The sequence below is a fragment of the Calcarisporiella thermophila genome, assembly GCF_041956535.1.
Source record: "Calcarisporiella thermophila strain CBS 279.70 unplaced genomic scaffold VTP21scaffold_14, whole genome shotgun sequence".
Taxonomy (NCBI): Eukaryota; Fungi; Calcarisporiellomycota; class Calcarisporiellomycetes; order Calcarisporiellales; family Calcarisporiellaceae; genus Calcarisporiella; species Calcarisporiella thermophila.
In genome coordinates, this window is record NW_027192204.1 from 652,793 (window position 1) to 679,904 (window position 27,112).

The following is a 27,112-nucleotide window of genomic DNA, read 5'->3' on the forward strand; positions in this document are numbered from 1 at the left end:
CTTGAGAATATCTATTGTAAAACGTAATGGATGCTTGTAAAAATTTATTTGTATTCGATATTCCAATCTTGCTTTATTCGCTAATTCAATAATGTATATACACGTGAAATTTCATATTGTTGCTCTGCTGGAATGATTCTCTGTTTTCTCAGAAGCCTTTTCCATAATAAAAATTGTGTTAATTGTCTGACATCAATAGATACATTGGATTCAATCTTTACTTGAAAACAAAACACTATTCTAGTGTTCCCAGGCTTTGTGCATATCTTGTAGAGTTTATTCATGGCGTTGGTGTTGCAATTTTCTGAAGTTCGTTCGTATTGTCAGAGAAGATAAAGTCGACTAATTTACATCAGGTAGACATATCAAAGGAAATATTGCCCTCCGCATAAGTTCGACTCCCTTCATAAAATACAGTATTTTGCATTGAAGCGACTTAATTATTTACTAACCAGAGTTCATTAGTCGAAATCAAATCGACTTCATAGTTCTATTCAAAATGGTGAATAGCAAATACTGCTAGCCATATCAAGAGCTGTTTTGACTAAAAAAAAAATAGTAAACTAATGCTCTGGTGGATGGATTAGTCACCAAGACACATTATAATGCATTTACATATATTGCTCTCGGCACATCCAAGCTTTAAGACTAAACATCTCAATGAGGGAATTATTTATTGAATGAAATTGGGGAAAATCACTAGTCTGTTTGAGCCAAGAGCTTGTTTTAAAAGCTAGTTTATTAGATAGACTAGAACATGAAAAGATTAGTTTTTCATGCAACCATCACTGCGTTTTGAATAATCGTAACTATACATAATCGCTTTTCTTTACGCCCAATAATAATATCAAATCAATAAATACAACAAATATAATATGATTTACAAGCTCAATATCAGTATGCCAGTTCTTGCAAACGTATATATTCCTGAAGTTCCGCTGTTATTAATTGGACCTCTAATTACTGCCGTACTGGAGCAATTTATTTGATGAAGATACTGTAGGCCTTTATTTTCATTGATTATCGCCTTGCATCTGAGGTAAAATGATATGAGTAATAGACACACTCCGAAGGTGCTTGGAAATGATTCTATTAAGAAGCATCAAGAGGGATCATCCTGGCACTAAACTATATTACAATTTCTGACCTTTTAGTGAGTGGGCTGCTTGAATCATTTGAATTTCCATGCCCACTTTATTATGAATATTTTATGATGAAAGATGGAGTATTTCGATGAGAGCTACTTGGCTCAAGATTGTATGGGATAATGTGATCGAACAGATTTTTGGCTAGGAGTAAATCTCCCACATATATTCTTTACCGGCGCAAGGATACTTTGTTCCTTCAGCGTTGTCGGTAGAAATAATAAATTTAAAAGTAGTAATAGACGTAACTAAGCATATAGTCGCATGGGAGAGGACCACAATTTTGACTTACTAATTGAAACCCGATGATCTATATTTATCTATCCTACAGTCCAATGTATTAGAAAAATACCTATAGATTTCACAAATCTCTGGGATTGGATAATAGTACTTAGAGTAAGTATTCAGAAAATTAGTAATGAGACTAATGGTAATTCCAATTGAAAAACAAAATATCCGGCCACCCGGATTCGAACCAGGGACCTAAAGATTGCTATTATCACTACAGTCTTCCGCTCTACCAGCTGAGCTATAGCCGGATTACATAATTTGTTACTAGAAAATCAGTTTTTGGTACGAGCAAGTCACTTTGACAGTCACACGGTATTCGAGAGCCTAACGCGCCGTCTCTGGATGGCACAGTGGTTAAGAGCCCCGGGACTTAACCAATGTGTGCTGGGTTCGATTCCCGGCGACGGCACCTGTACTTGAGATGGATCCGGGACATACTCTAGGAATCGAGCTAAAATCTACTTAGTTCTTAATAATTTGATATTGATCGTTCTCAGAAAACAAGAAATATGTTTAATATAGTGACTTGTCAGAAGAAATACATGTAAGCAATGGTTGAGCGTTAGAAATAGCGTGCAAATCCTTTCATTTAACTTGTATAAGAGACTTTTCAATAAAAGATCCTTCAATCTCAAAAAAAAAAAAATCGAGAGCGTAACGCAGTAACCCCTACCTTATCCCCCTCCTATCCTCTGCTTCCATTTGTTTACTACCCACCCCATTTCTCATGTTATCCTTGGATATCCACAGTTAGTTGAGTTTCACCACTCCCTTACCTATTTGAGCTGAAATTCGATATGACCAACATATAATTTCGATCTACGATATCACCCAAAGCTTTAGCTTTGACTTCCCTTTCACATTATTGCTTATAATAATGTAACAATTGTATTTTAGAGTCTTTCTATACAATAAAGACTCGGCATTGATAAAAAAAACGGTATTCGAGAGCGTTCTCGGAACACTTGCAAAAGATGTTCCCTAGGGATACCTGAAACCATTGCCCATGCCTTTCTAGACTGCCCAGCTATCGCACAACTCTGGCAAAGAGTTGATGAGACAAACTGCCGAATAATTGGAATACCGCCACACGAATCCACGAGAGAAGACAGACTGTTTGGACAAGACAAACAAATAAGTCAACGCTTCAACGAAGTGGTTGCTCTGAGCCACGACATAGCCCTGTGGATAATATACCGCTCGAGACTTGAATTAGTGCTGGACGATGTCCAACCCAATCCGGTAGCCATAACCAAACAATTTGACCACGAACTACAGCGAGGAATAAAGTCCAAGTGGTGGATGGCAATGAAACAGGAAGGGAAAAGAGACTTCATCGATAAATGGTCAAGGGGAAACTGGGTGAACACCATAGATGATTCTGTGATTTTCATCCAGAACACCTCCGAAGATCAAATCCCAGCCCCAACTCCGGCCTGAGAACTGCACCCAACCCTTCACTGCTGTATATTAATACCATCTCCTCTATCGTTCTTTTCCCTACTTTTTCTTTTTTTTTTTCCTTTTTTCTCCTTTCCTCTTCCTTCTTTTACTTTTTCAATCCTTCACTTATTTTCGTTATTTCATGCACACAATCAGCCTATCTTAATACCATTGCACACAACTTTTTATCCCTCCCTCTTACAGTTATTCCTATCCCCTTCTTTATTAAGCTAATTGCTGTTTCCATACTTTCCTAGCTCTTTCCTCATCACCTTTTCTCTCTTCCTCTTACACTTAAATCCTTTTCTTCCTTTCTTTCTTTTTCCTTCTATCCTCCAAATTCTGCAAGGTAGGCCAGGAGCATTACCTGGGTGATTTTGACGTAGAGGCTACCCAACCTTTCTAACAGGATAGGACACTTTCAATAAAGGTCCTTTGTTAAAAAATAATCCAGAGCGTTCTCGGATGAAGGTCTGGACCTTCATCCAAAAACGGCCAACCCTCCCAAAACACCGCACACTACGCTGACGAATCCTCGTAGAGCGTGTAATTACAAATTCGACATTCCCTGGTGATGACCCGAAATGTACTCGCTGTAATGCTCCGAGGGACACCATCCATCATACCTTCTTCGAATGTCCCGAACTCACATCAGTGTGGCTTTGGGCGAAGAGGTGTATCAACACCATCTCAGGCCCCCTAAACACTCAGGTGCTGAACTCCAGGAATCTCGTACTTGACGACCTACCAGAAGCCCCGAGGACAGTAAGACACACGGCTCAAATCATCTTCGATTCGGTATTATGGCAAATCCATCGGGACCGAATCGCCTACCACTTCGAATGCACTCGAGCACCACCCGAGACAATCATCGTCCGTGCCGAAATGGACATCGAGGAGGTTATCGGAGGTGAACTAATAAAGGCACGAAAAAGACGAGAGATGGAGTTATTTCGAAGAAGGTGGTGCAGTCAGGGAGCGGTAACAGAAAGTTCGGATAGAGCAAAACTAAAACTGGAGTGCCGAAGCAACCCTTCCTCTCTCCCTATCCGCTCTTTACCTCCTCCCCTCCACTTTACTTCATATCTTTCACCAAATACCCGATCACTATATACATCTAAGCTACTCTTTATTCCCTTACTTCACGTTTATCACCTTCTCACTATTGATCAAAAAAAGCAGGAGTTTCTAGGTTATTGCGGGGGGTGGAGTAGCTTAGTGGTAAGCGCTCCTCGGTGCCATCGAAATGGCAGGGGTTCGAATCCCGTAACCCCCACAAGCACAAAAAATGTGTCTGGACTCTCCACTAATTCTGTGTCCTGCTTGTCGTGTCTATGCTCTCCATTACTCTTATTTCTGTCTTTTCCAGCCCGATTCTCTACAATCACTCTTCGTCCTGTTTTGTCTGATCTTCTCCTTATTACTGTCTCTCATTACTGTCCCTTGCTCGCCGTAACTGTCGTGTCTGGTTATTCTACTATTGCTGTTTCTTAATTGTTCTGTAACTTCTGCCAGCAATTGGCTATAATCTACACAAAGGCCGTACAACCTTTGATTCCTCTTCAACGATTAACTCCATGAGGATACTTTTCAATAAAGATCCGTAGCTTCAAAAAAATTCTGGGCTATTACGAAAATAGCTGGTGTCAGTATCAAGCTTTATTCTATCAAGTTCGGCTGACTATACCAGATATCACCAGATCCAGTAGCAGTAACCAGAGAATGGGCGCATTTCACCTCAGATGGGGGAGCGTGGAGAAGAGCCTGGAAGAATTGGCCAAGACGCCCAAGCGAGCCAAGGGAAAAGACCTTTCGATGACGTATACTTCAACATAAGTTAATTACAGCAAGAATTGCTTAACATTTCGACCTTTCTAGCCCCAACTGCAAGAGATGCCGACGAGAAATGGTAGAGACCATAGAACACGCCTACTTTGAATGTGCGAGAATTTGAGACCTTTGGAGTGGGTTTGACAGGCTCCATCAAAAGATCCTCGATAAGCCCTGGATAAGCATGCAAAAGTATGAGAAACTCTTAGGATTCCACGAGGAGACACAAGGCAAAAATCGACAAGTCTCCGTGTTGTTACACGACATCATGGTCTGGAGTTCACATAAGACAAGGGTCGCAATTGTCATGGACAACCAAGAACATGAGGGCATCGCATTCAAGAGTATCTTTTTATCAGACCTACTCATAGCAATTAAAGGACGATGGATACAAATACAGAGGAATAAAGCTGAAGAAAATTTCAAACAGAAATGAGGAAAGAGCTCGCTAATCCGGATCAATGATAACAAAGAAGTAGTTTTCGATCTCGAGGAAGCAAAGAATACATAGTTTGATCCTCTTAAGCACGGAGCCCTTTAAGCTTCATCCCTTGTTTTCTTGTACCTAATAATCTTCATCCCTAACATATAATATAGTTTAAATTAACCACAGGACGCAAATTCTCGCGTCCTTAGAGGAAAAAAAAAATATTCTGGGTTGCCGTCGCCCTAAGATTAGCATAGTGGTTTGGGATCCCGTAGCCGAATCACTAGGTTGCGGGTTCGATTCCCATAGGCGACACCCCGTCCATGAGAGTTTGCCGAGTTTTTCACAGGACTGGATCGCTATCAATAGTATAGCAACAAGCAAGTAATATCAAGCGGCTACAAAATTAGGTAGCAAAAATCTTTAGGAGAAAAGTCCAACTGCAAAAATGGGGGGTCAGGGGCAGTACCTTGGTGATTTTGACGTTGAAGTCTACCCTTTCATTCCCTTCAGATAAAATTATCAAGTGGACGTAGAATAATTCGTTAGGTATGAAAAAAAACTTATATTGTCTTCTGCTTTAAAGCCCCTTAAAATTTCGCTGATTTAGTACTTTCGCATACTTCAATCGCCTATCGGGTTTTGAGCAATTGTTTCTCCGGTTTCCAAACATTTTCACGCAAAATGTTGGCGTCATTTGTTAAGATGGATACACTTAATAATCAGGTGCATTCGTACAATCAGATTCATTGATATTCAGTGTTGTACTTTATGGGGGGGTTCATTGTATAGATAAAATAACAATGGGAAGAGGATATCTTGTTTTTACGCCATCGCTTAGTGGTTTTATCTGGATCTGGTAGAGCGAGCACTAGTGCTGACGTTAGAGTGATTTTGAAGTTTTCAGAATCAGTTTACTCGTGTATTGTCCATTCTCCTTCAGCGGATATGTAATCTGCACATTTTGCTGTAGGGAATATCTCTCTATAATCTCCATAATCACTTGGAATATTAAAGTGGGCTTAAAAAATAGTGAGATATAGACATTTATCGAATACATATTGAGAATACAAAATTGATTGTCCATGGATAGACATCAATATTGAAAGGATATATAATAGGATAAAAGAGTTAGTCAGGTAATATAGAGTTATCTTTAACTAGCTATGAATTCATTAAATAAAAAATTGTTACACCAGTAATGGCGCTCCGATGTCTTGTCTTCGTACCCATTCTCTTCTCAGTTTTGGCCATCCAACTATTAACAACGCAATTATAGCACATCCCAATAGGGACCAGCTTATGATAATATCGTGTTCTTTTAACCATGCCATCACAAGTGAACCAATTAAGACACTCCATGCTATATAATCATTGAAAAATTTAACACTTCCCCAACTCATCACAGCTATTGTAATAGCACCGGCGACGTTAAAGATTTGCCATGCTTGGGGTAGGGTATATTCAAACACACTAACAGCTAGGACTACAGATTCAATGACGCTCCAGGTATAAAAGAGAGAGAAAGCTGCTCGGACAAAAAGCTTATCGGAGTAAGATTCTAGATTTAATAAATGCACTCGCTTATAAGCTTGGAAAATAGTTATGCAAAGTCCAGTAACAACGAGCAATGTAAAATGTGATGACCAAGCAACATGCTAAATAGATTGAGTGGTTAAGATGTAGAAAAGATTATACCATCCTGATTATTGACATACCATAAATTTGAGGAAAATTGCAAGAATAAGAGAAGCGATGACGTACCACCATGCCACTGCCTCAAGTGCAGTCAGTGCGGTTGGAAACCACTGGTATATAACGAAGCCTCCCAATAGTACAGATGTAGCCCACCTATATAAGTTTTCTATTTTAGCTATGCCTCGCTCTTCAACTACAATGGTAGGTTAAAACGCTTGATATTAATGACTGACCAAAGGAATTGCATAAAAATGGGAACAGGCCTAAGTGAAGAGTCATATCCAAAGCTAGGAAGGTGAAGCCTAGATATTTCTAGGACGGAAATGTAAGAGAGAACATTACAAATTCGAATTGTGAGTTCTTTTTGACTCATTATTGAATATAAAGAATGGGGTTCACGTTATTCTTTCGTGAGAAAATCTTCAAATCTAAATTGATAGCGCGCAGTCTGAATAGTAACGTACTGTTGAATATTCCATTTAATCAGAATAATTTATTACTATTATTATCGTGGCAATAAGGTATAATATTTTGAATCGGCACGTTTAGGCGTTAATGGTGACAACATGGTATTATTCACTTTAAAGAGTTAATATAATGGGGGTAAAACTTGAATATATGTTCATGGGTGGAGACACACAAGACATGGAGAAGCCAGTCACGCGGTATACGTGACAATTTTTATTCCCCAGAGTGAAAGTCAGAACATCTCTAAAGTGAGAGAGCTAAAGTTAACGGCTTCAGTCAAATTTTTAACAACTAACATTTTTTCTTCAATAATGGTTTATAATAACCATTATTGACATATGAGAACTTGCTCTCTACTCTCTTTCCTTTTGAGATTTGATGATATAAATAATTTGTTTTGTTTCCTGGTGATTTCTTGTTGCTCCTACGTTTCCATTCTATCTCCTCACTCTTTTTTGTTTTTCGCATTCATTTATTATAAATTATTTCCAAAAAAAAAAGAAACAACAATTTCTTCCATTTTCTGTCAGTTATACTGCGATCACATCAAGATCTTTTTAATTAAGTCTGACCAACCTCTAATAATCTCCTTTATATTGGTGGCGTTGACTGACGCTCTAACATGTCGGATGGCATCGCGTCCGATCGGCACAAGCAGATACAGCATGTGGGCGTTAGAGTAGAACCTAAGTATTTCAGGTATGAATTTAAAGCGATTTTGTTAAGGCAACAAGCAGAGAATGATTAAAGGCTTGCACTAAATGATAATATTATTCAACCTATTCTCTAAATTATCTAGGGATCCCACTACTCGTGAATCCATCAGTTCTCTCGTGCACACCGTGACCTCGTACGCACAGAACATTTCGCGCCGCCTTAGTACTCCACATGTTCCATCATTTCCTCATCCCAATGTATCAGATCCGCGCTTGCGTCATGCACCACATCCACCGTTTGCGGTAGATGAACAGCATCTCCAGTACACCAATTTTACTACTCCTTCTGGAGAAGAGATTGATAGCAACGGTATTTTATGTTCAAAATTTGCTTGGCTTGACAGATCAAGATTTTGTCTCCTTCTGGGGTATAATGATGGATTTCAGGTATGGGATGCGAGCGACCCTAATAACATCCATGAGCTTGTATCAGTTCGAGATCAGCAGCTTGGACCAGTAACTTGGATTGGGGAGATGCCTGAAGGTGTTGGCTCCGGTCTTGACGATGTTGAATGGGAAATGGGAGACTCAAAGAATTGCAAAGTAATTAGCCCGCTCCTAGCATTGATTGCTAAGCCAAATATATTGTCATCCCGGCTTGAATCTCGTTCGCTTCTTCACTTTTACTCTCTCCGCTTGCACAAAATCATAAAGACGATAGAGTTTGGAGAGGAGGATGAAGGAGGAGGCGAAATTGTGTCTTGCCAGTGTGTTCGGCAGGTGATAGTTGTTGTAAGTAGTACAAAATATCACGAAAATCTTCTGTGAAAATATTTCTAATAATATGTTTGGTAGGCCACCACGACCACACTTCATTTCCTGTCTGCCCCCACTCTTACTCGCACAATCCCAATACTCTCCGATATTGCTGTGTCCTCTAACAATGAGCTTCCGGCTTTCGCACTCGGTTCTCGCTGGCTTGCCTACGCTTCCTCTTCTCCTATTCCCTCTTCTCGCCGAAGTAGCTCAAATGCGGAAGCAATTGGTGGAGATCGTGCCTACGATAAGGTGGCAAAAGAAGTGGCTAAAGAAGTAGTCCAGGGCGTTAAAGCAATCGGTGACTATGGTTATCAAACGCTATCATCTCTATTTTCCAATTCCATGCCCGCTATGACTTCTGGCGGAGCAGGTGGTATGGGAATTGGAGGGGGAGCATACTATGGAGGTGGAAGAATTTCTGCGGGATCACCAGTACCTCCCTCACCATCATTTAACTCACGGCGATCAGCAAGTCTATCATCGCCTTTTCCTAGTCCTTTAAACCAGGTCAGCGGAGGAGGCACAGGATGGTATCCGAACGGACCGACCGGGAAGAGTGGAAAGGAGGGAGAAAACGCAGCAAATGAAACCGGCATAATCATGATCAGAGATCTACAAGCAATGCAGGCTAATACCGGTAACAAAGGAGGAAGCGGGGGAGTGATTGCCCATTTCAAAGCCCATTCCAACCCTATCTGCATGCTTTCCTTTAACCTTGCTGGCACGTTACTGGCTTCTGCCTCCACACAAGGTCATACATTCCATGTCTTTGAAATTAGCCAGCGACCTCTTTCTGGCAATGCTGAGGTTCGACATCTCTATAAACTGAGCCGAGGCTATACGCTTGCAAGTGTGGTGGATATGCACTTCAGCACCGACTCGCTTTGGCTTGCCGTAAGTACAGCCCGTGGAACAACACATATGTATGCAATTAATCCGTACGGAGGCGCCTCACATGTTGAATCGCATGTGAAGGGGCATGTTGTTAACGGGAGGAACCTGTACCCATGGACAGTCGTTGAACGAGGAGAACCTGTGACCATGAATCCAATCCTTCGTTTAAGGCTACGATCGCAGCCATTCTTGGAGGCAAAGGAATCGGTAGGGGAGCAGCAATATCACCAGCAACACTCAACGCAACCCTCGCCACAGCGGTACACCCCCGATGGGACACCGCCTTACTATGACCATTACACTTTCCCTCCTTCACTCCCATCCTCTTACACAGGAGAGAGTGCCTTTGAATCTCGGCGACCTGGCATGTCTGCTTATTTCGTTCCACCTGGGATGCCACAATTGACGTTTTCATCTCCTCATATCCCATCTTCGCCTTCGAGTAACTCGGCACATTCTCCTTCTGGTATCTCTCTATCGGCACCTACATCTTCAATGTCAAAACAACTTTCTCGCGCGGGAAGCGCCCTAAAAGACTTGAAGCGGCGGTCATCTTCTCTGACCTATATGGCCGTTAATCAATTGGTGTCAGCAGTTTCGGCTGGTAACAATGTTTCCCATTACCAATCACCATATGGAGCCTCCTCCAATGCAGTCGGTGGTGATATCGGAAGTAATGTTATGAGCAGTCATAATAAGCGCGCATCATGGGCATCAAGTGGGAGCGATCCCGAGGAGGCAATGATGTTTGCTTTCGAGGAGGAAGAGCGCAAAAAGAAAAATCACTATAGTGCCACGAAACCAGAAACAACGCAGGAGTGTACGACGCAGGACGTGTGGACGCTCCATCCTGCTAAAGGCACCTTAACCCTTCATCGAGTATGGATAAGCGCGACATGGAGAGAAAAGAGAGAGCGAGGAAGACATATCATGGTTCCGGAACTTGTGGTGGGCCAAGAAGCAATTGCAGAATGGGGAATAACCCGAGGTGCTGATTGGGACGAGGTGAAAGTGGCGATTCGTACTGGAGAAGAGAAGGCGGGTAGTGGTGTTAATCTCAACAATGTGGGTACGGATGATGCGGATGTAGCCATGGCTCAGACAAAGGTGTCTGGGAAGAAACAAATGGCCAACGGGCGCAAACCTTCTTCCTTCCGCTGGCTTGCTAACGCTGAGATTGCAACTCATGCAATTACACCCTATTCCCCGCCCTTTTTCACATCTTCTCAGTTTACCTGCCACGTCTACATGGGCGAGTATGAGCATGAACTGGTTGCGGGGCGAGTGCCCATGACACGGATAGTGGATGTGAAGAAAGGGGAGGTATTCTTTGGAAGTGCCACTGGCAGCAATGCTAGGCAAAAGCTGGTGCAGCCGCTCAACTCCATCAAAGGATCAGGAAGAGGCGGTGAAGGGGATGGAGAGGATTTGGCTGGGAACCTGTCTTTAGCGATGCGAACCAAACTGGAGTTTGATCCGTCGATGGCCAGTACTCCCATCATAATTGGTGGGAGCGAGGGAAGTTCTGGACATGGTATACTTAGCAAAAATGGTTCACTTTCTTAATAGCCAATACTAAACAGTTTCTACTTCCTATTTATGCTCCTTAGAATCCCTATCTTTCGATGACGCATTCATGATACAGGGCGATGAAGGAGGAGGGTTCGCGAAGCTTGCAACTGATGAGGAGTTTCGGATTGTGTTTGAGCAGGTCGGTGGAGGAAATACGGATGCGTTTTTACATCCCTCTGCAGGGGATGCTAGTAGAAGAAAGACATTGGATGATAAATAGATGTGAATTTTTATTCCTTTTTATTTTTTTTTCTTTGAAGGTCTCGTTTATTATTTCGATTCAAATGCAAATTTTAAAGTTTAGGTTTTTTTTTGCTTTTTTATAATTTTTTTTTCTTGGATTCCTTTCCTCTATTAAATTTTTCCTCTTATTATTCTGTTTAAATACCGTTTTTTCACACCTTTTCTTTGCTTTATATTATGTATTATAAATTTTTGATCTTGTGTTTAAAGCTACAGCAACGAAAAATAAAAAAAACTTCAAGAAACTCTTATGAGAAAACTATCTTGTTATACGATTTGAAGATTTAGTACACTCTCCGAGGCCGAAAAATACTAGGCGCTGGAACTTGAGCACTGGATTGCGATAACAAAGACCTGCTAATATTCCAAACATGAATGATTTGTTAAGGCGCTCACCAATTGGAGATAAATATAAGTTTGCTGAACAAAATAGTAGGAGGCTGGGATTGTAATCGAAAATCCCAAATTTTCACAGACCAGTGTAAATTTGCAGCCGAATGTATCAGATTGGATAAATATCCTGTAGTGAGAGATATCCCTCTCAGCCTCAGGCTTCGTTACTTATATGAGCGTGGCTTAGCATTTGAATTTACGTAAGTACTTGGACACGGCTAGTATGCTTGTGAAGCGTTGCCATTGTTTAATATTCGAAATAAAATCTTTTTTCGAAAACTTAAAATAGAAGAGCCTGAGTATAAGTTAAATGAGCTCGATTCATTCGTATTTTTCAGAGTACGCATTTATTGAGTATATATATAAATGTATTTACATGCGTGTAGTGGGTTTTTGTGCTATTCAGCAGGTCTCATTTCTCCAGTTGAATCAACTTCAGCCCAGCAAGGTACCTTAGATTTGAAGCCACATTTCTTAATTTTTTTGGTCACTATCTTTTCCTTCCAAGAGCATCTATAACCGTCGGTGGACACATATCCATGAATGACAAGTCATTTTGTGTAAGGCACCAAGGGATTGATGCAAGGAGGTATCACTGCATTGCCTGTTTTCCTTGAGCCAAGCCAAATAACTACAAATAAGCATTAATTTCATCAATAGTGAGCCCAATCTTCAGATAGCCAAGGAATCTTAGGATATCAAATCCAAAGTGCTTAATCAGCCCTAGGTATATGAATTTGAAAATTTTATTTTTGCGATGAGCTCATGAAAATTTTAACAGCAGGATGAGTGATAGAATGAATGATGGGTGGTTTTGTAATTAACAGATGAACTGGTTTAAATTGAAATATACATTAATTTTTTAGGTTAATCCAAGCAAAATGTACGTAAAATTGGAGTATAAATCATTCATTATGTAGCTTACGTATCAGATGTTTTTCTCAGGTATATACAAATATATTTGAAATTTCTACGTATATTATCCCCTCAAAGCCTCTCTTATCCCTTATAGTAAATCCCTTTTATCATATTCTATTTTTACCGTCATTAACAAAAATATTCTTTAAATTATATTGTCTTTTTTGAGGATTCCCAAACCAGCATAATCGTTCCTTTTTTTTTCTTGCCTATGCACATCTCATCTGTGTTGGGCTTCATTGCTTTTCCAGCACATAATAGTTAGAGAACCAATTCTCTTGTTCTATTTTAATCCTCTTTGTTGACATCTCTGGTTACCTACCATTTCACACTATCTTCATATCGCTAGATTGAAATATAGATTCTCCTCTCGCACTCATTACCATTCCCTCCCTCCTTGCTTTAGTTTTCTTCGTTTTTTCTCCCTTATCTCCTTTTGATCTCCCACCTCTAGATACTCATATTTCACAATGTCATTCCCTTTAAGTCGCCCACCAACATTAAGACGCCTAATATCTGACTCCACCGCATCATCTTCAAACTGGGACTCATTTATCTGGCTTGCCCTATATTTTTTCTTCAATCTAGGGCTAACTATCTATAACAAAGTGGTGATGCAGCTATTTGATTTTGGATATCCGTAAGTTTCTGCGAACATTAATTGCACATTGAATCTCTTTTCCTCCCTTGATATACATGTATTAATATACATATGTGGACAATTTACAATATAGATGGACATTGACGGGTATCCATACCTTTTGCGGGGCATGTGGGGCTTATATAGCCTATCAATTGGGCTACTTTAGACCGGCAAATCTGGGAGAAAGGGAAAGCATGGTTATGCTTCTTTTTTCAGTACTCTATACAATAAATATAGCCATCAGCAATGTTTCCTTGTAAGTGTTTTAATTTTTGTAAAGATATGACTGATATGCGCCTACCAATTTTAAATTGTTTCTTATTAGGAATCTTGTCACCGTCCCGTTTCATCAAGTGGTGCGAGCGATGACACCACTCTTTACAATTATTTTATCGGTGATCTTTCTTAAGAAGCACTACTCAGTCATGATATATATTTCACTTATTCCAGTAAGTTTCACTGGAAGATTATTTATATCTTTATGATCAGAGTCTCATCTGTTTATCTTTTAACTCTTCTAGGTGATTGCTGGTGTAGCTTTTGCTACTTTCGGGGATTATAATTATACTCCTACGGGTAGCTGCTGAAAAATTCGATTTCTATTTTTTAACATTTTTACTTACGCAAATGCTCTTTCTTGGTATACAGGATTCTTTTTAACGGTTCTTGGAGGTGTGCTTGCAGCGCTCAAGACTGTTGTCACAAATCGGGTTCAAGTGGGTCGTCTTAAACTTCACCCATTGGATCTCTTACTGCGTATGTCACCGCTTGCTTTCGTCCAAACAATGATATACGCATATGTGACTGGCGAACTAGCGGAACTCCAGGAATTTGCCTACACGGGTGCACTTAACTCTGTCCTTTGTGTTGCCTTATTGGCAAATGGAGTAATAGCCTTCTTTTTGAATGTCGTAAGTTTTACGGCAAACAAGAAGACGAGCGCCCTAACGATGACGGTCGCTGGAAATGTGAAACAGGTGTTAACAATTGTGCTCGCGGTGGTTATATTCCACCTCAATATTACTCTCATGAATGCCCTTGGTATTCTTTTGACCTTGGTGGGCGGTGCATGGTACACTAAAATTGAGTTAGCCGAAAAACAGGGCAATGCGAAGAGTGGGTTCTCCCTGTCTGCAGTGGCGGCTAATGGCCGCAAGCTAACTCCAGGAGACTCCATCCTAGGGACGACTGGAAGCGAAACCCTTGGAGGGATACGAACATCTCGATAACCACTACCACATACTTTTATATATATTCTCTTATATTCTTAATTTCACTCTATTCATTTTATTCTTTTCAAGCTGCTTGGAAAAAAAAACTATGGTTATAACACTGTGAGAATTCTGTCCAAGAAAAACCAAAAAAAAACTGGTATCTTTGAATAATCCTTTATTATTATCACAGTATTATTTTAACTCTGATAGATCATTGCGTCTCTCCAATTTCTTTCTTTTTTTGTTGTTTGTAATTATTTATTATTGAAAACGGAACCGCCAAATATGCTCGATATATTTTTTTCCCTTGTATAGCTTTTTTTTATAAAATCTTTTATTTTTGGGCATTAATAGACAATGTCATTTTAATACAAGTTTGAGATATAAGGTCAAAGGAATTAGTAAGTTACAATCGATTCATTTCCATCGAGTACATACTCTCCAATTTTGACAAGATCCCTCGGACTCCAGTTGAAGCACCTTCGAACTCATGTAAGAAATCTAGGACAATAGTGAGGGAAGCAAGATTGGGGCATAAGCCAGTTTGAGTCCCGTACACCAATATTTCAACTAAATTTTCAAGGAGATCCACATCCCGTGTCGCTCGCCATATTGCAAGAGTGATATCCGCTAGGAGCAGCCAGTGACCTTCAAAGTTATCGCAGCCTTTGTCTATTAGTTGCTTAACAGCACGGGCATCCTGTCTCAATACTGCTGGTTTGAGAGAGGCCAAGAATTGCTGTACGCTTGTCAAAGAAGTATTGAAATGGGAAGAGGAAGTGGGAAACGAGAGATAAACGATGTATTCTAAAGCCGAATTTTGCTATATTAAATGGATAAATAAGACACTGAAATGGCAGAGGAATAAGTAAAGGTGAGAAGGAAGTCATTATTACCTCTATTTCCTTGCTAAATAACTTATCAATGGCATCAACCCTCAACAGATTTCCAATTCCCCATAACCATACTAGCTGTTCGCGCTGTTTTATTGTTTCATACTCTCCAACGAGCAATGCCAATCTTCTCTCTTCATTTACAGCTTCGAGGGATCTTTTAATAAAGGCAGAAAACAATGTTTGCATTGATTCTGGAGCAAACTGAGACATATTTTCATCGTTAAGTGTTGTGAACTTATTGCCCGCGAGCAAAGCTACGAGGCGTATAACTCGCCAGTCGGGGTGCTCTTCTATGTATCCTAATAGCACACGAATCCCGCGTGAGTACAACTCTGGATTACTCAGCATTATATTAAAAAAATCTGATGCATCAAAATGCAGTTTAATTTGCACTGGTGATATATAGGAATAGCTGGGGGTGAAAAGTATGGGTGCTATGAGTGCAAGGAGCTCAGATTCAAGTACTTGAGGGTAGCAGAGCCAAAGAGAAAGCTTATCCTCAAGTGAAAGCCGTAGGTAAGCAGGAGAATCTGGGAGGGAGGCTACAAAATCATCGTAAAGGACCGTATCCCTCCGACACATAGAATTTGTTCTTGCGACTTCACACCACTCCCATCCATTTCCTCGCCACTCCACACACCGTTCTAAATGAATTGCGCTTCTCACTACCTCTATTATCAAGTCGCTAGTTTCCTCATATCCCATCATTGCAATACATCCCTCAGCCACTTTCTTCACCAAAAATCTCTTTTCTTTTTCCACTTTTATCTTCATCAGTGTGCCTATCGTCTCACGCAGAGTATGCATAAGCTCTTTGACTATGGCCCTTTCTATCGTAACTGACGATATCCCTAAGATGGAAGCAAATGACAGTAATGATTGATCATGGTGCGTCTGGGAATGAAACAGTGCACGTATTCGCTGAAGGCACCAGACTCGAGATCTGAATGGAAAAATAAATTAATTTAAGAAGCGGGATATTAGCATGAGACTCAGAAAAATTACCGGTTAAGAAGGGGGCCATCCATCTCACCGAAGCATTTCGCGTATTCTAATAAGCATTTTGTAATCGCCTGACACAATTTGGGGTGGAGTGTCAATAATCTATTATACTAAAATATTTTATGTAAATTGGATTGGATGAGAGCGAAGTAAGCAAATAGAAAAAAGCACCGCCAATATAGTTAGCACTCGGCCTTCCTCCCTATATTTTTCCGCGCATTCGTCGGCAGTATCACAACTACCCAGTTTCTATACATACATCCAAAAATATTAGTCATATTGTTAGTATTAATTTTGACTCGGCATACCTCAAAGAGAGTATCTAACCAACGAGATATATCAGGAATCAACGAAACGGAGTCGTGTGCATAAGCGAGCGAAAGAAAAGGATTTGTATTCACATTAGGGGTTATTTTATGCAGTAGAAATGGTAATGAGTCTACTGGATCTTTAGACATACATTAATTCTTTCCAAGATCTCTTTTTTAATCCCCATTAATATTATTTAATAGAGGTAAAAGGTGTGCTGCGCCATATTATAGAATATATGGCAGAAAAATTTATAAAAGTTCAGATTTTGAGGGACCGTTAGGAATCACAAGGCGTAATATTTTTATTTGTAAATTCATTACTTTAAACATATCCCGATATCATTATTTGGAGATTGATATAACCAGTACTTACCTTCCGAATGGCAACATGGTACTTTCACGGTCTAAAATATAAAGTATTTAGTATTTGATATAAATAAACGAATTGCATCAGAAAATGTGCATAAGCTCATGTTGAAGACTGAAGTGATTTTTTCTCATCACCGATCCAAGAATGGATCTGAGAGTGGTGCATGAATCAATTTTAATCATCGCAAGCACACATGGACAGGGGATGAAATACTAACCAGTTATTCGCTAATTGGGTCGTTACGTGAATTGGAACAAAAACCGATCTATTAAGAGTAAAATAGATATTAGATGATTCATATTGATATTGGTAAGCTGGTATCATTAAAAAATAATAGAAAGCTCATGTTGAAGACTGAAGTGTTTTTTTATCATCACCGATCCACTCAAGGATCTGAGAGTGGTGCATGAAACAATTTAATCATAGCAAAGTAGAAAGTATGGATGAAAACTTACCTTAGTCAGTAGAAGTTGATAATTGATTAGACTCGTTAATTCTATGAGAAAATGCATATTCAATTAGAATTAATTTAATCCAATATCCAATTTCGAATTAAGAAATAGCATATCAGTAACTTCGAAAAATATCTTCAAAGTATATAATAATCAGAGAGATTCCCATTGAAGTTCAAGAAAGCATCATGTATGCATACAAAAGCTTCGATGGATGAATAGATATTTACCTCGTAAACACAATAAAAATCTTCGTCGTTAGGATGGATGCTAATAAGAGAAAATGGGAGTTGAATAGGGTTGACTCTAACGCGACGCGTTAATAAAGAGTGATTGCTGCGCCACAATACTTATTTTATTTTGATTATAAGATCAAAGAATAGGGAAGCCCGATAACAGATTAAATAGCGTTTCAAGTACTGAATTAAACTGCAAGCACCCACTGAGACAATATTTTTGGCTAAAACTCATACGATTGAGCTAGATGCTTAATCTCTTTCACGCCAACGTAGCCTTCTAATTTTCTCAGCTACCACAAGCATTTTGCAAATAAATAGAATGTAAAATATTATTAGAACATTGAAGTTGAGGAAGTTAAATAAGATGAATTTCAAAATAGGAAGGGGGTTGCAACATTGAACCGTTTTAAGTATAATAAATCTTTCATTTCCTAGTCAATAGAAAAGATACGGGTTATATTTAGACAAGACTCGTATTAAGGGCATGTAGATTGAGGCGCAAAGACACTCTATTCTCTCTTCCAGCTATATTTACTATACCGAGTGAAATGAGGAATTGGTAGAAATATGTGATCATGAAATCACCTAATGTTTTGAAATTTGAAATAGAGAAAGATTTTACACTCAAAGAGCGGTTTATTTAATAATATAAGACAAAGAGTTTGTAATATCATATTATATATATTTGCCACTAGAAGAATGATCCTATTTCCTTATCTTTGCGTTTTTTCGTAGTTCTATTCTCTTTTTCACGCTCATTTAAATTTGACTGATATATTTTCTTTTATGAATGAATAGTAGAATACATCTCTAAGAAATAAAAGACTTACCAATCCAACCAATCAAAATTTCATTTTTGAGCTTCTCCTTTTTGGAGTTTTTCAATCCTAGTCAAGTATACCCTAACTTAGACTCATGCCCCCGGAGCATTTTAATTCAAAATTGCTCCACTCAATGCCAATACTAGTGGTAGACAAACCACTACCAAAGACTCCAACACCAGAAGAAGATCATAAGAACTATGAACCTATAAAAGATGCAGTTGGAAAGAAGAAGAGGTTCAGCATCGATGTGATAGGAACAAGGAATGGACCATCAGGAAAATCTAATGAAAAGCCCAATTGTAATGGGAGTATCAAAAAATCGCGACCCAGCCTTGACCTTCGAAAGGGAGCCAATGGCTCTTCGCAAAACACTCTTCCCGATGAAAACAAGACACTCCAGAAGCGCGCGTCTCTAAAGGACAGGGTGGTGAGCAAATTGGCTACTCGCAAACATGGCAAGGCAGTTGATACAAGGCCAAGTTCTAGGATGGATCGGTCTGAACTAGAGCGAACACAAAATCTAGCGGAGATAGCTAGCGTGAAAGATAATATCAAAGAAGAAGAAGCAATGCAGTGGAGCAAAATTCGAGAACCCGGTGGGAATCCTCCGTCGCTAACGCTGGACCTTGATAACAAAGTTTTACCCTCGCTTCCTAGCCTGGACGTCGAATCAGAGGAAGAGGAATTGATAACACCAACAGCGCCTAAAAAATTTGGAGTTGATTTTCCTCCACGAGCAGGGAGTATATTCGAAGAGGAAGTCAGTAGAGGGAGGAGCAAGAGTACGCGAGGTATTGTAGACAAGACAGATAGTTTGTTACAATCAAATCCTTTGTCATCAACAACATCAATTTCAGACGACTCCTCGCATTATTCATTGTCTACTGCCACTCCCTTTCGAAGTTCTGTCTCTTCCACTCTATCCGTGGATGACCTGAGAGATATCAGCGATATGGCAGTTATGGCAGCTCGCACTACAGCTACATCTAGGCCCATGTCACAGGATGAGATAGCTTCTCCTGTATCTGCACCGATTATTCCAATAAACAACAGCAATGATACCGAATCCCCTTCTGCTGTCCCAGTTGTCCAGATACAGGTCCCCAAGCCTTCAAAATGGTCTGCTTTGCGTACAGGGGTGCGACTTGGACGATTAGCCAAGAAGAATAAAGACAACATACCAACTAAGGAAAAAACAGGCGCGGATATAGTTACCGAGCTATTTACGGGCCTACTACCAGTCCATTGCATCGGAATGCATATTTTACGTGATGAACGCGGGAATCGGCGAGTTCCTGTGATGCTAAGCCAGCTCCAGGTAATCTTAGATTCCTATCTTTTTCTTTTTGGTGCTCATTATTCACTGAACTGATATGATATTTTTGAATTAAAGCTAAAAATTACAGACTCTGACATTCACAGCCGTACTCGAGCCAAATTCCGTATAGAACTAGAATACGGCGACGGCATCCGTAAATGGGTTGTTGAAAAGCAGTATCGTGATTTTGTAAGCCTGAATGCGCGTCTCCGTCTCTCAGACCCCGCTGGCACCCTTCTTAACAACTTTCCCAAATTACCGAAACTGCATTCTCATCATTTACGCCGATCATGGTCTCCAAGTTCCGGGTTGCTCCGCAGAGGCAGCTTTATGGATTCCAATGCAGTGATGCGGTTCGCTTCCCATATTTTTACTGATGACAGTCGAGGAGATAATTATTCTGGTAGCAAATTTACAAACAGGTCACCGGAAAATTCGACGCAGGATCTACCTTCACTTGTGCCTCACTCCCCCGCATCCGACCACGACATGACGGTCCGTGGAGATTTACTAAGTCTATTTCGCCTATCACAGCATATTCCTCATTCATCCCAGCAAAACCTATCAAGCCAAGTTCATTTACCCAGCGAACAAGCCCATCATGCCCGTGAGATTCGCGAGAAGCTTGAAAAATACTTGCTGGATCTCATTCGGTATCTTCTATTTCGTCCTGAAGCCAGTAAGCTGTGCAAATTTCTTGAGCTGAGTGCAATTGGGTTGGAAATCGCGCCCAAGGGAGGATACCAGGGGAAAGAAGGCTATCTGTATTTGCAGATGGAGAGTGTCCTGCCTAAGTGGGTAGCCGGCCCTTTGCGTATCAATGAAGAGGGAAAGTGGTTTTTGGTACGACATAATTATGTTCTCTATGTCAGCCATCCTGCAGAGGTGAGAATTAACTAATAATGTAGATACTGATGGCGGTCTAATTATATTTACATCCTCGCAGAATGCTATTAAGGATGTGATACTCGTCGATTCCAAATTCGATGTTATGGAGGACAATTTCTTTGTCCCCACTCAGCATACTTCTAAGGCTGCCAATCTCCCTCGGCAACATTTCTTAACCATAACGAATTCCGAAAGGACGCTTCGCTTGCGAGCAAAACACGAATTCGAGATGGATCAGTTCTTAGCTTCGCTTGAAAATCTTAAGCAATCTGAATGGGCGGCGAGGTCAAAAAGATTTGATTCGTTTGCACCTGTTAGAAAGTACGCAGCGGCAGAGTGGTTGGTGGACGGAAGAGATTATATGTGGAGAGTTAGCCGAGCAATTGCCATGGCAAAGGAATCCATCTACATCGAAGATTGGTTCCTTAGCCCTGAGATTTACCTTCGCCGGCCTGCAACGAAATTTCCAGAGTGGCGTCTCGATCGGTTGTTAAAGCGCAAGGCGGAGCAAGGGGTCAAGATTTTCGTTGTCTTGTATCGAGAGATTGCCAAGGCAACCCCACTGTTCTCATCTCATGCTAAAGAAGTGCTCCTTGGTTTGCATAAGAATGTACACGTGCAGCGACATCCATTCGGTACGAACCGTCGAACCTATTATTACGCTCATCATGAAAAACTAGTGGTGGTGGATAATGTAATCGCTTTTATTGGAGGGCTCGATTTATGCTTTGGACGATGGTTCTTATCCTACGAGAATTACCTTAACTCAAGCATATCGATACTGATTCGGTTTTCACTATTGTTTATAGGGATAGCCCACAGCATGTAATGGAAGACGACCGTATTCCAGGCCAGGATGACATTAACAATGATAACCCGCAAATTTGGCTTGGCAAAGATTACTCGAACACACGCCGCTGCGAATTCTATGGTTTAAATAAGCCTTTTGAAGACAGCATTGACCGATCCAAAATACCTCGAATGCCCTGGCATGATGTGGCCATGATGTTGGTTGGGCAGCCAGCTCGAGATGTGGGGCGACATTTCATCCAGCGCTGGAATTTTCTTCGCCGTAGTCGACAAGACCGCGATAACTATCCATTTTTGCTTCCTCCTCCTGACTTTAAGCAAATCGACCTGGATCGACTTGGTCTGACTGGGACGTGCGAGGTACAAATCCTGCGGTCAGTGAGTGACTGGTCTATGGGTGTGAAAGAGACAGAACAGTCGATTCACAAAGCATACATACGGTGCATAGAGCGCGCAGAAAAGTTTATCTATATTGAAAACCAGTTTTTCATCACTTCCACCATAGTGGAAGGCGTTCGCATCGATAATGGCATAGGTGAGGCGATTGTCGCACGCATTATTCGGGCGCGGTTGAGAAACGAAAAGTTCCGCATTGTGCTAGTCATGCCACTCCTGCCTGATTTCTGCTCGGCAGTGGAAGCCAATTCTGGTACTCCTCTGAGGCGAATACTATATTTCCAATACATGTCGATATGCCGCGGGGAGCATTCAATCTACGGACGCCTGCAGAAAGAGGGTATAAACCCGGACGATTATTTCACCATTTATGGCTTACGTCAGTGGGACAAACTTGGAGGACAATATGTGACCGAGCAGGTGTATGTGCATACCAAACTCATGATAGTAGACGACCGCACTGTCATAATTGGTAGTGCGAATATTAATGAACGCTCACTGCGCGGAGACAGAGACTCTGAGATTGCCGCTATTGTGCGTGATACGGACCAAATTGATTCGTACATGAATGGAAAACCATTCAAAGTTGGCCGATTTGCTTATACGCTGCGAAAACGCTTGATGATGGAGCACCTAGGCCTGGACGTGGATTCGCTTGGAGAGGAACTTGCTCGGGTGTACACTCCTCAAGAGGATAGTGACAGTGAGACCTCAGAAGAACGTGGACGGAGCCGTCCCTCATCTGCAGCTAGCAAAGAGAGCAATTCTCAGGAGGACAGGAAAGAAAAACGCCGCACCAGGCGCTACTCACTCAAAATGGATAACGTGTTTGGAGATAATAACCCTGCACCTATTCTTTATACCTCGCGAGCCACAACCGTTGCCGTTCCCACTCGAGGCGGAAATCGTGATAGATCAGTTTCTAACTCGCGCAGTCGCTCGCGTACTCGTGGTGGAGAAAAGGCCAATCTGCCTCGATTATTGAAGCATTTCAAGAATTATGACACTTATGATGACCCACTGCCCGATATCACACCCGACAAGTTCACTGACCCATTAATTGACACATTTTTCATCGAGGTTTGGCAGCGTACGGCAAACCATAACACCGACGTTTTCCGTAAAGTATTCAAGCCAGTCCCCGATGATAATGTCACTAACTGGGTATTTAGTTTATATTTTCCTTGGCCAGAGCTCTAATGAAGTAACTCTTACTATTTAATCTCTTCTACTTTTAGAAACTGTATAAAGAGTTTCTGCAGCTTTCTGAAATGGGGAACTTGAACATAAGTAGCCCTGCAAGCGACCAAGTGGATTCACGTTATGCTCCCACCCGAACGTCCACTGTGAACGGAGAGAATGTATCTCTACCCCCTATCACACGATCAGCTACACAACCCATTCCTGGCACCGTTGAAAGTTCGTCGGAAAATAGTACTGGTATTCCGGTAGACGAGGTCAACCATGCTCCCATAGAGCGCCAGTTAACCTTTTCTTCCATTACTTCACGCCACCCCCTACATGCCAATGCTGGAGTTATGAGCTTAAATCAAGACGAAGAACGAATTCTTGAACATGAACTTAGTGAGATCCGTGGCCATCTTGTTGTATATCCGACACGATTTTTGTGTGAGAATACCGACGAATTGGTGACGGAAAAAGATAAGCTCTTCCCTTTACAAATTTTTGCTTGATTATTTGATATCTCCTTGCCTGTACTTTGTTGAAATACCACATTATTTATACCTAGAATAGTATTCCGTATAAGATATCATTTTTCATATTTTACAAATAGTTTGCCATTATATTATATTATTTTCGTTTTTTATCCAATCTTCTGTTTCGCATGGCTTCATTTAATAATAATAATATTTTATTTTGCACCCTAAATTGTAGGTTAATCAATTATCTTTCGAAAGAATCGCACGGGCAGAAGCTAGGAGGTTAGTAGCACTATGACAGATTATTGACATAAAATGTATGAGAGCAATTAAAATTGCACCACCGTTTTATTAAGCGCGGTGTCATATAGGAGGAATCAATTCAGGGCGAAGCTCAAGCGGTAGCTCGATCCTAAGAAACCTAAACTTTTTTATTGGGAGAGTATTGATATGGTACCTTATGTAATTCTATGCTTAGAGGCAAGATCAGAAAATACGCTCTTGGAGTCGGTAACTGAAAAAAAAAAAGGAAAATTTATATCTAGTCCATCTGCTGCGGGAAAACTTGTAGAAGCGATTTGGTAACATGACTATGCCTTTTTGGATTTAACGGTTGAAACGTGACAATTAGAGGGAATTTAATTTTAGATATCACGACGGTCTTTGTTGACGTATTGCTCTGAGCTAGTCAGAATACAAGAAGCAAAAATAGACAAGCAGCAAGAGATAGTAATATTACACAATAAATAAAATTTGGCCAAATGCTACTAAACTCGCCCAGGAAATTAAGTATAGACGAGAAAGACCTTCTGGTAAATATAGGAAAGGGCTTGGGAATGCCATAGTCTTTAATCAGCAATATTTGGATTAAAACAGCAGACTACTATGACTTAAGTCCGCGCATTAAATAAAACGCTTGTATCCATTAAATTCTATTCTAACGGATGCTTACGTTGTATTTGAGTAGCAAAGTCATAAGCCCTCACTCTTAGCCGTCACCTGGAAATAGGCAAAGAGAAATTTGCGTGGCTTGGTACGACCCCGATATACAAGCCAATTGCTCAAGGTTAATTACACCGAGCACAGACAATAAAAGAATTTTTCCACTGAGAGCGAACCTAAAATTCAAAAATCAAATGATTCACTTTACCGTCACAAGGTACAATGAGGAAGTTACTCCGATTATGCTTTTGTGTACGAGGAAGAATTAGAGAAAAGACAACGAAAAGCCTACGATAAAAAAAACTATGCAATCGATTTTTAGGTATCAGTTGATTATTCAATACTCATTTATAAAGTAGCAAGAGCAATCCAAAGTTTGCGGTTGGAGTATTCAGATAATGTACATTAGAAACGTCATCCATTTTTATTTTCGATGTAAATTTCAGTAAACCTATACTGTCTTTTTACTAATATTTAGTCTGATTTACTTTCGTGCTACAAACCCAAGTATTTATAAGGAGGGCCTGGGAATTAGCGTCGCCTCTCTAGATTCAAACATAATTCTCTTCGGATTCCCCTCCCCCCTTTTTTCATTATCCTCCTAATTCTCCTTTAATCTTTCTTTATAAACAACCCCCATTCCTTTCATTTCTACCATGAAGTTAACAACCTCACTGGTAGCAGCTGCTTTTGCCTTTGCTGTTCTTGCCCCTTCAGAAGCGGCACTTCACAAGCGACACCAAGTGCTTTGGGAAGGCGCGGATTTTATGGAAGCTGTTGCCGAGGCTCAAAAGGCCAACCCCAATGCATTCCCGGTGTACTGGTTCGACCAGAAAGTAGATCATTTCAGTAAGCATAGCCCTAAGTTCAAGCAGCGCTATTTCCTGAATGATACCTATTACAAGCCTGGAGGTCCTGTTTTATGTAAGAAATCAAGAATAAAAATACTATTCTTCGGGCATATTTCTTACAAACTCCTTCCCTGGTTTTATAGTGTATGCTCCAGGCGAAGCTACCGCTCGTCCGGTCGGCGGAGGACAGTTGCGCGAGCTTGCCAAAGCAACAAATGGATTGATGGTGTCGCTGGAACATCGCTACTATGGAGAGTCTCTTCCCACTAAGAAATCCGACTTTCATGGTATGCGATTCCTCACCGTGGACAATGCTCTTGCCGATATGGCCTACTTTATCAAACACTCCAAGCTTCCCAAGGTGTCCAAGAAGACTAAATGGGCCGTTGTTGGAGGATCTTATCCCGGTGTGCAAGCTGCATGGATGCGCCAATCTTACCCAGATCTCGTTCATGCTGCCCTTGCATCTTCAGCACCTGTACAGGCAAAGGAAGACTTTTATGAATATGATCAGGCTATGAGTGACGCACTCCCATGCTCCGGCGATCTTCACAAAGTGTCACGTTACGTGGATCGCATCTTGGAGTCTGGAAACCGCGGCAAGATCAATAAGATCAAGAAGATGTTCCATCTCCAAAATATCACCTCGGATGCTGACTTTGCTTTCGCCTATACCGATATTCTCGCCGGTCTTGTGCAATACTACTGGCCAGCAAAAGAAGACCCGATCGAGCAATTCTGCAATTCCGTTAAAGCAGCTAAGACAATTGAGGATAAAATCAAAGTTTGGGGCGACTATATTAAGGATAAACACGACAGTGATCCCGACCTCTTGCACTTTTATGACTACGACGGCATGCGTAAGGACCTCAAGCATGATAACACTAAGTCATGGTACTGGCAGACATGTCTAGAGCTTGGATATTTCCAAACTGCTCCAAGGGGCAAGTCCATTCGTTCTCGCTTCTGTGATCTGAAGCAACAGCGCGGAGCATGCAAGAAGATTTTCGGTAAATCTATGCGCCCTGATATCGCCAAAGTCAATCGCAAACACCACGGCTGGAACATCAAGACTTCCCGCATCCATTTCACCGATGGCGAACTCGACCCTTGGAAGCGTCTTTCCGTCAACTCTGACAAAGCACCGACACGCAAACCTACTAATAACAACCCGCTTTCCGTTATTGAGAGAGGTTCGCATTGTACCGATCTTTACAATCCTACTGCCAGTGATTCAAAGTCTCTAAAGGATGCGCGTAAAAGTGAAATCGAGGCGTTTAAGAGGTGGTTGTTGTAAATGAACTAACACTAAATGCGTATACCACGATTATTACCCTTACCAATCTTTCCTACCACTCTTAAGGCTTTCCTCTAATCTGGAGAGATTTTAATCAAGGGGCTAATTAATATATATATTAATCTTATATATAATCGTTATATTTAATTTATACCTGTATTTATTACTTGATAATATCAAAATTAAAATAAATTCGACGTT

General features: G+C 40.7%; 8 protein-coding genes and 2 non-coding genes across 10 annotated transcripts; 6 read left to right on the plus strand and 4 right to left on the minus strand.

Annotated features, from left to right (window-relative positions):
• Positions 1–1,600: 1,600 nt before the first annotated feature.
• Positions 1,601–1,684, minus strand: VTP21DRAFT_t177. Its single transcript has one exon. It is a non-coding gene; the product is annotated as a tRNA-Tyr (tRNA).
• A 94-nt stretch (positions 1,685–1,778) lies between these two features.
• Positions 1,779–2,876, plus strand: VTP21DRAFT_2553 (uncharacterized protein; the record flags this gene model as incomplete). The annotated part of the gene is made up of 2 exons (XM_069392758.1): positions 1,779–1,848; positions 2,455–2,876. The coding sequence occupies 2 exons, from the start codon at positions 1,779–1,781 to the stop codon at positions 2,874–2,876; spliced, it is 492 nt and encodes a 163-aa protein (XP_069250441.1).
• Positions 2,877–3,578: 702 nt separating this feature from the next.
• Positions 3,579–5,042, minus strand: VTP21DRAFT_2554 (uncharacterized protein; the record flags this gene model as incomplete). Its single annotated transcript, XM_069392759.1, has 6 exons — positions 3,579–3,623; positions 3,702–3,794; positions 4,035–4,041; positions 4,567–4,688; positions 4,750–4,883; positions 4,952–5,042. The coding sequence occupies 6 exons, from the start codon at positions 5,040–5,042 to the stop codon at positions 3,579–3,581; spliced, it is 492 nt and encodes a 163-aa protein (XP_069250442.1).
• Positions 4,078–4,157, plus strand: VTP21DRAFT_t175. The gene has a single exon. It is a non-coding gene; the product is annotated as a tRNA-Gly (tRNA).
• A 1,284-nt stretch (positions 5,043–6,326) lies between the features above and the next one.
• On the minus strand, positions 6,327–7,207 carry VTP21DRAFT_2555 (uncharacterized protein; the record flags this gene model as incomplete). The annotated part of the gene is made up of 3 exons (XM_069392760.1): positions 6,327–6,794; positions 6,855–6,987; positions 7,068–7,207. The coding sequence occupies 3 exons, from the start codon at positions 7,205–7,207 to the stop codon at positions 6,327–6,329; spliced, it is 741 nt and encodes a 246-aa protein (XP_069250443.1).
• Positions 7,208–7,924: 717 nt separating this feature from the next.
• VTP21DRAFT_2556 (uncharacterized protein) lies at positions 7,925–11,463 on the plus strand (the record flags this gene model as incomplete). Its single annotated transcript, XM_069392761.1, has 4 exons — positions 7,925–8,001; positions 8,102–8,750; positions 8,814–11,205; positions 11,282–11,463. The coding sequence occupies 4 exons, from the start codon at positions 7,925–7,927 to the stop codon at positions 11,461–11,463; spliced, it is 3,300 nt and encodes a 1,099-aa protein (XP_069250444.1).
• A 1,804-nt stretch (positions 11,464–13,267) lies between these two features.
• On the plus strand, positions 13,268–14,669 carry VTP21DRAFT_2557 (uncharacterized protein; the record flags this gene model as incomplete). The annotated part of the gene is made up of 5 exons (XM_069392762.1): positions 13,268–13,437; positions 13,532–13,696; positions 13,766–13,889; positions 13,962–14,016; positions 14,089–14,669. The coding sequence occupies 5 exons, from the start codon at positions 13,268–13,270 to the stop codon at positions 14,667–14,669; spliced, it is 1,095 nt and encodes a 364-aa protein (XP_069250445.1).
• Positions 14,670–15,060: 391 nt separating this feature from the next.
• On the minus strand, positions 15,061–17,010 carry VTP21DRAFT_2558 (uncharacterized protein; the record flags this gene model as incomplete). Its single annotated transcript, XM_069392763.1, has 5 exons — positions 15,061–15,477; positions 15,551–16,493; positions 16,556–16,662; positions 16,724–16,801; positions 16,861–17,010. 5 exons carry the CDS (start codon positions 17,008–17,010, stop codon positions 15,061–15,063), a joined length of 1,695 nt encoding a protein of 564 aa, XP_069250446.1.
• A 1,868-nt stretch (positions 17,011–18,878) lies between these two features.
• On the plus strand, positions 18,879–23,854 carry VTP21DRAFT_2559 (uncharacterized protein; the record flags this gene model as incomplete). The annotated part of the gene is made up of 6 exons (XM_069392764.1): positions 18,879–20,066; positions 20,142–20,419; positions 20,489–20,951; positions 21,013–21,692; positions 21,764–23,324; positions 23,399–23,854. 6 exons carry the CDS (start codon positions 18,879–18,881, stop codon positions 23,852–23,854), a joined length of 4,626 nt encoding a protein of 1,541 aa, XP_069250447.1.
• Positions 23,855–25,419: 1,565 nt separating this feature from the next.
• Positions 25,420–26,911, plus strand: VTP21DRAFT_2560 (uncharacterized protein; the record flags this gene model as incomplete). The annotated part of the gene is made up of 2 exons (XM_069392766.1): positions 25,420–25,687; positions 25,758–26,911. 2 exons carry the CDS (start codon positions 25,420–25,422, stop codon positions 26,909–26,911), a joined length of 1,422 nt encoding a protein of 473 aa, XP_069250448.1.
• Positions 26,912–27,112: the final 201 nt, after the last annotated feature.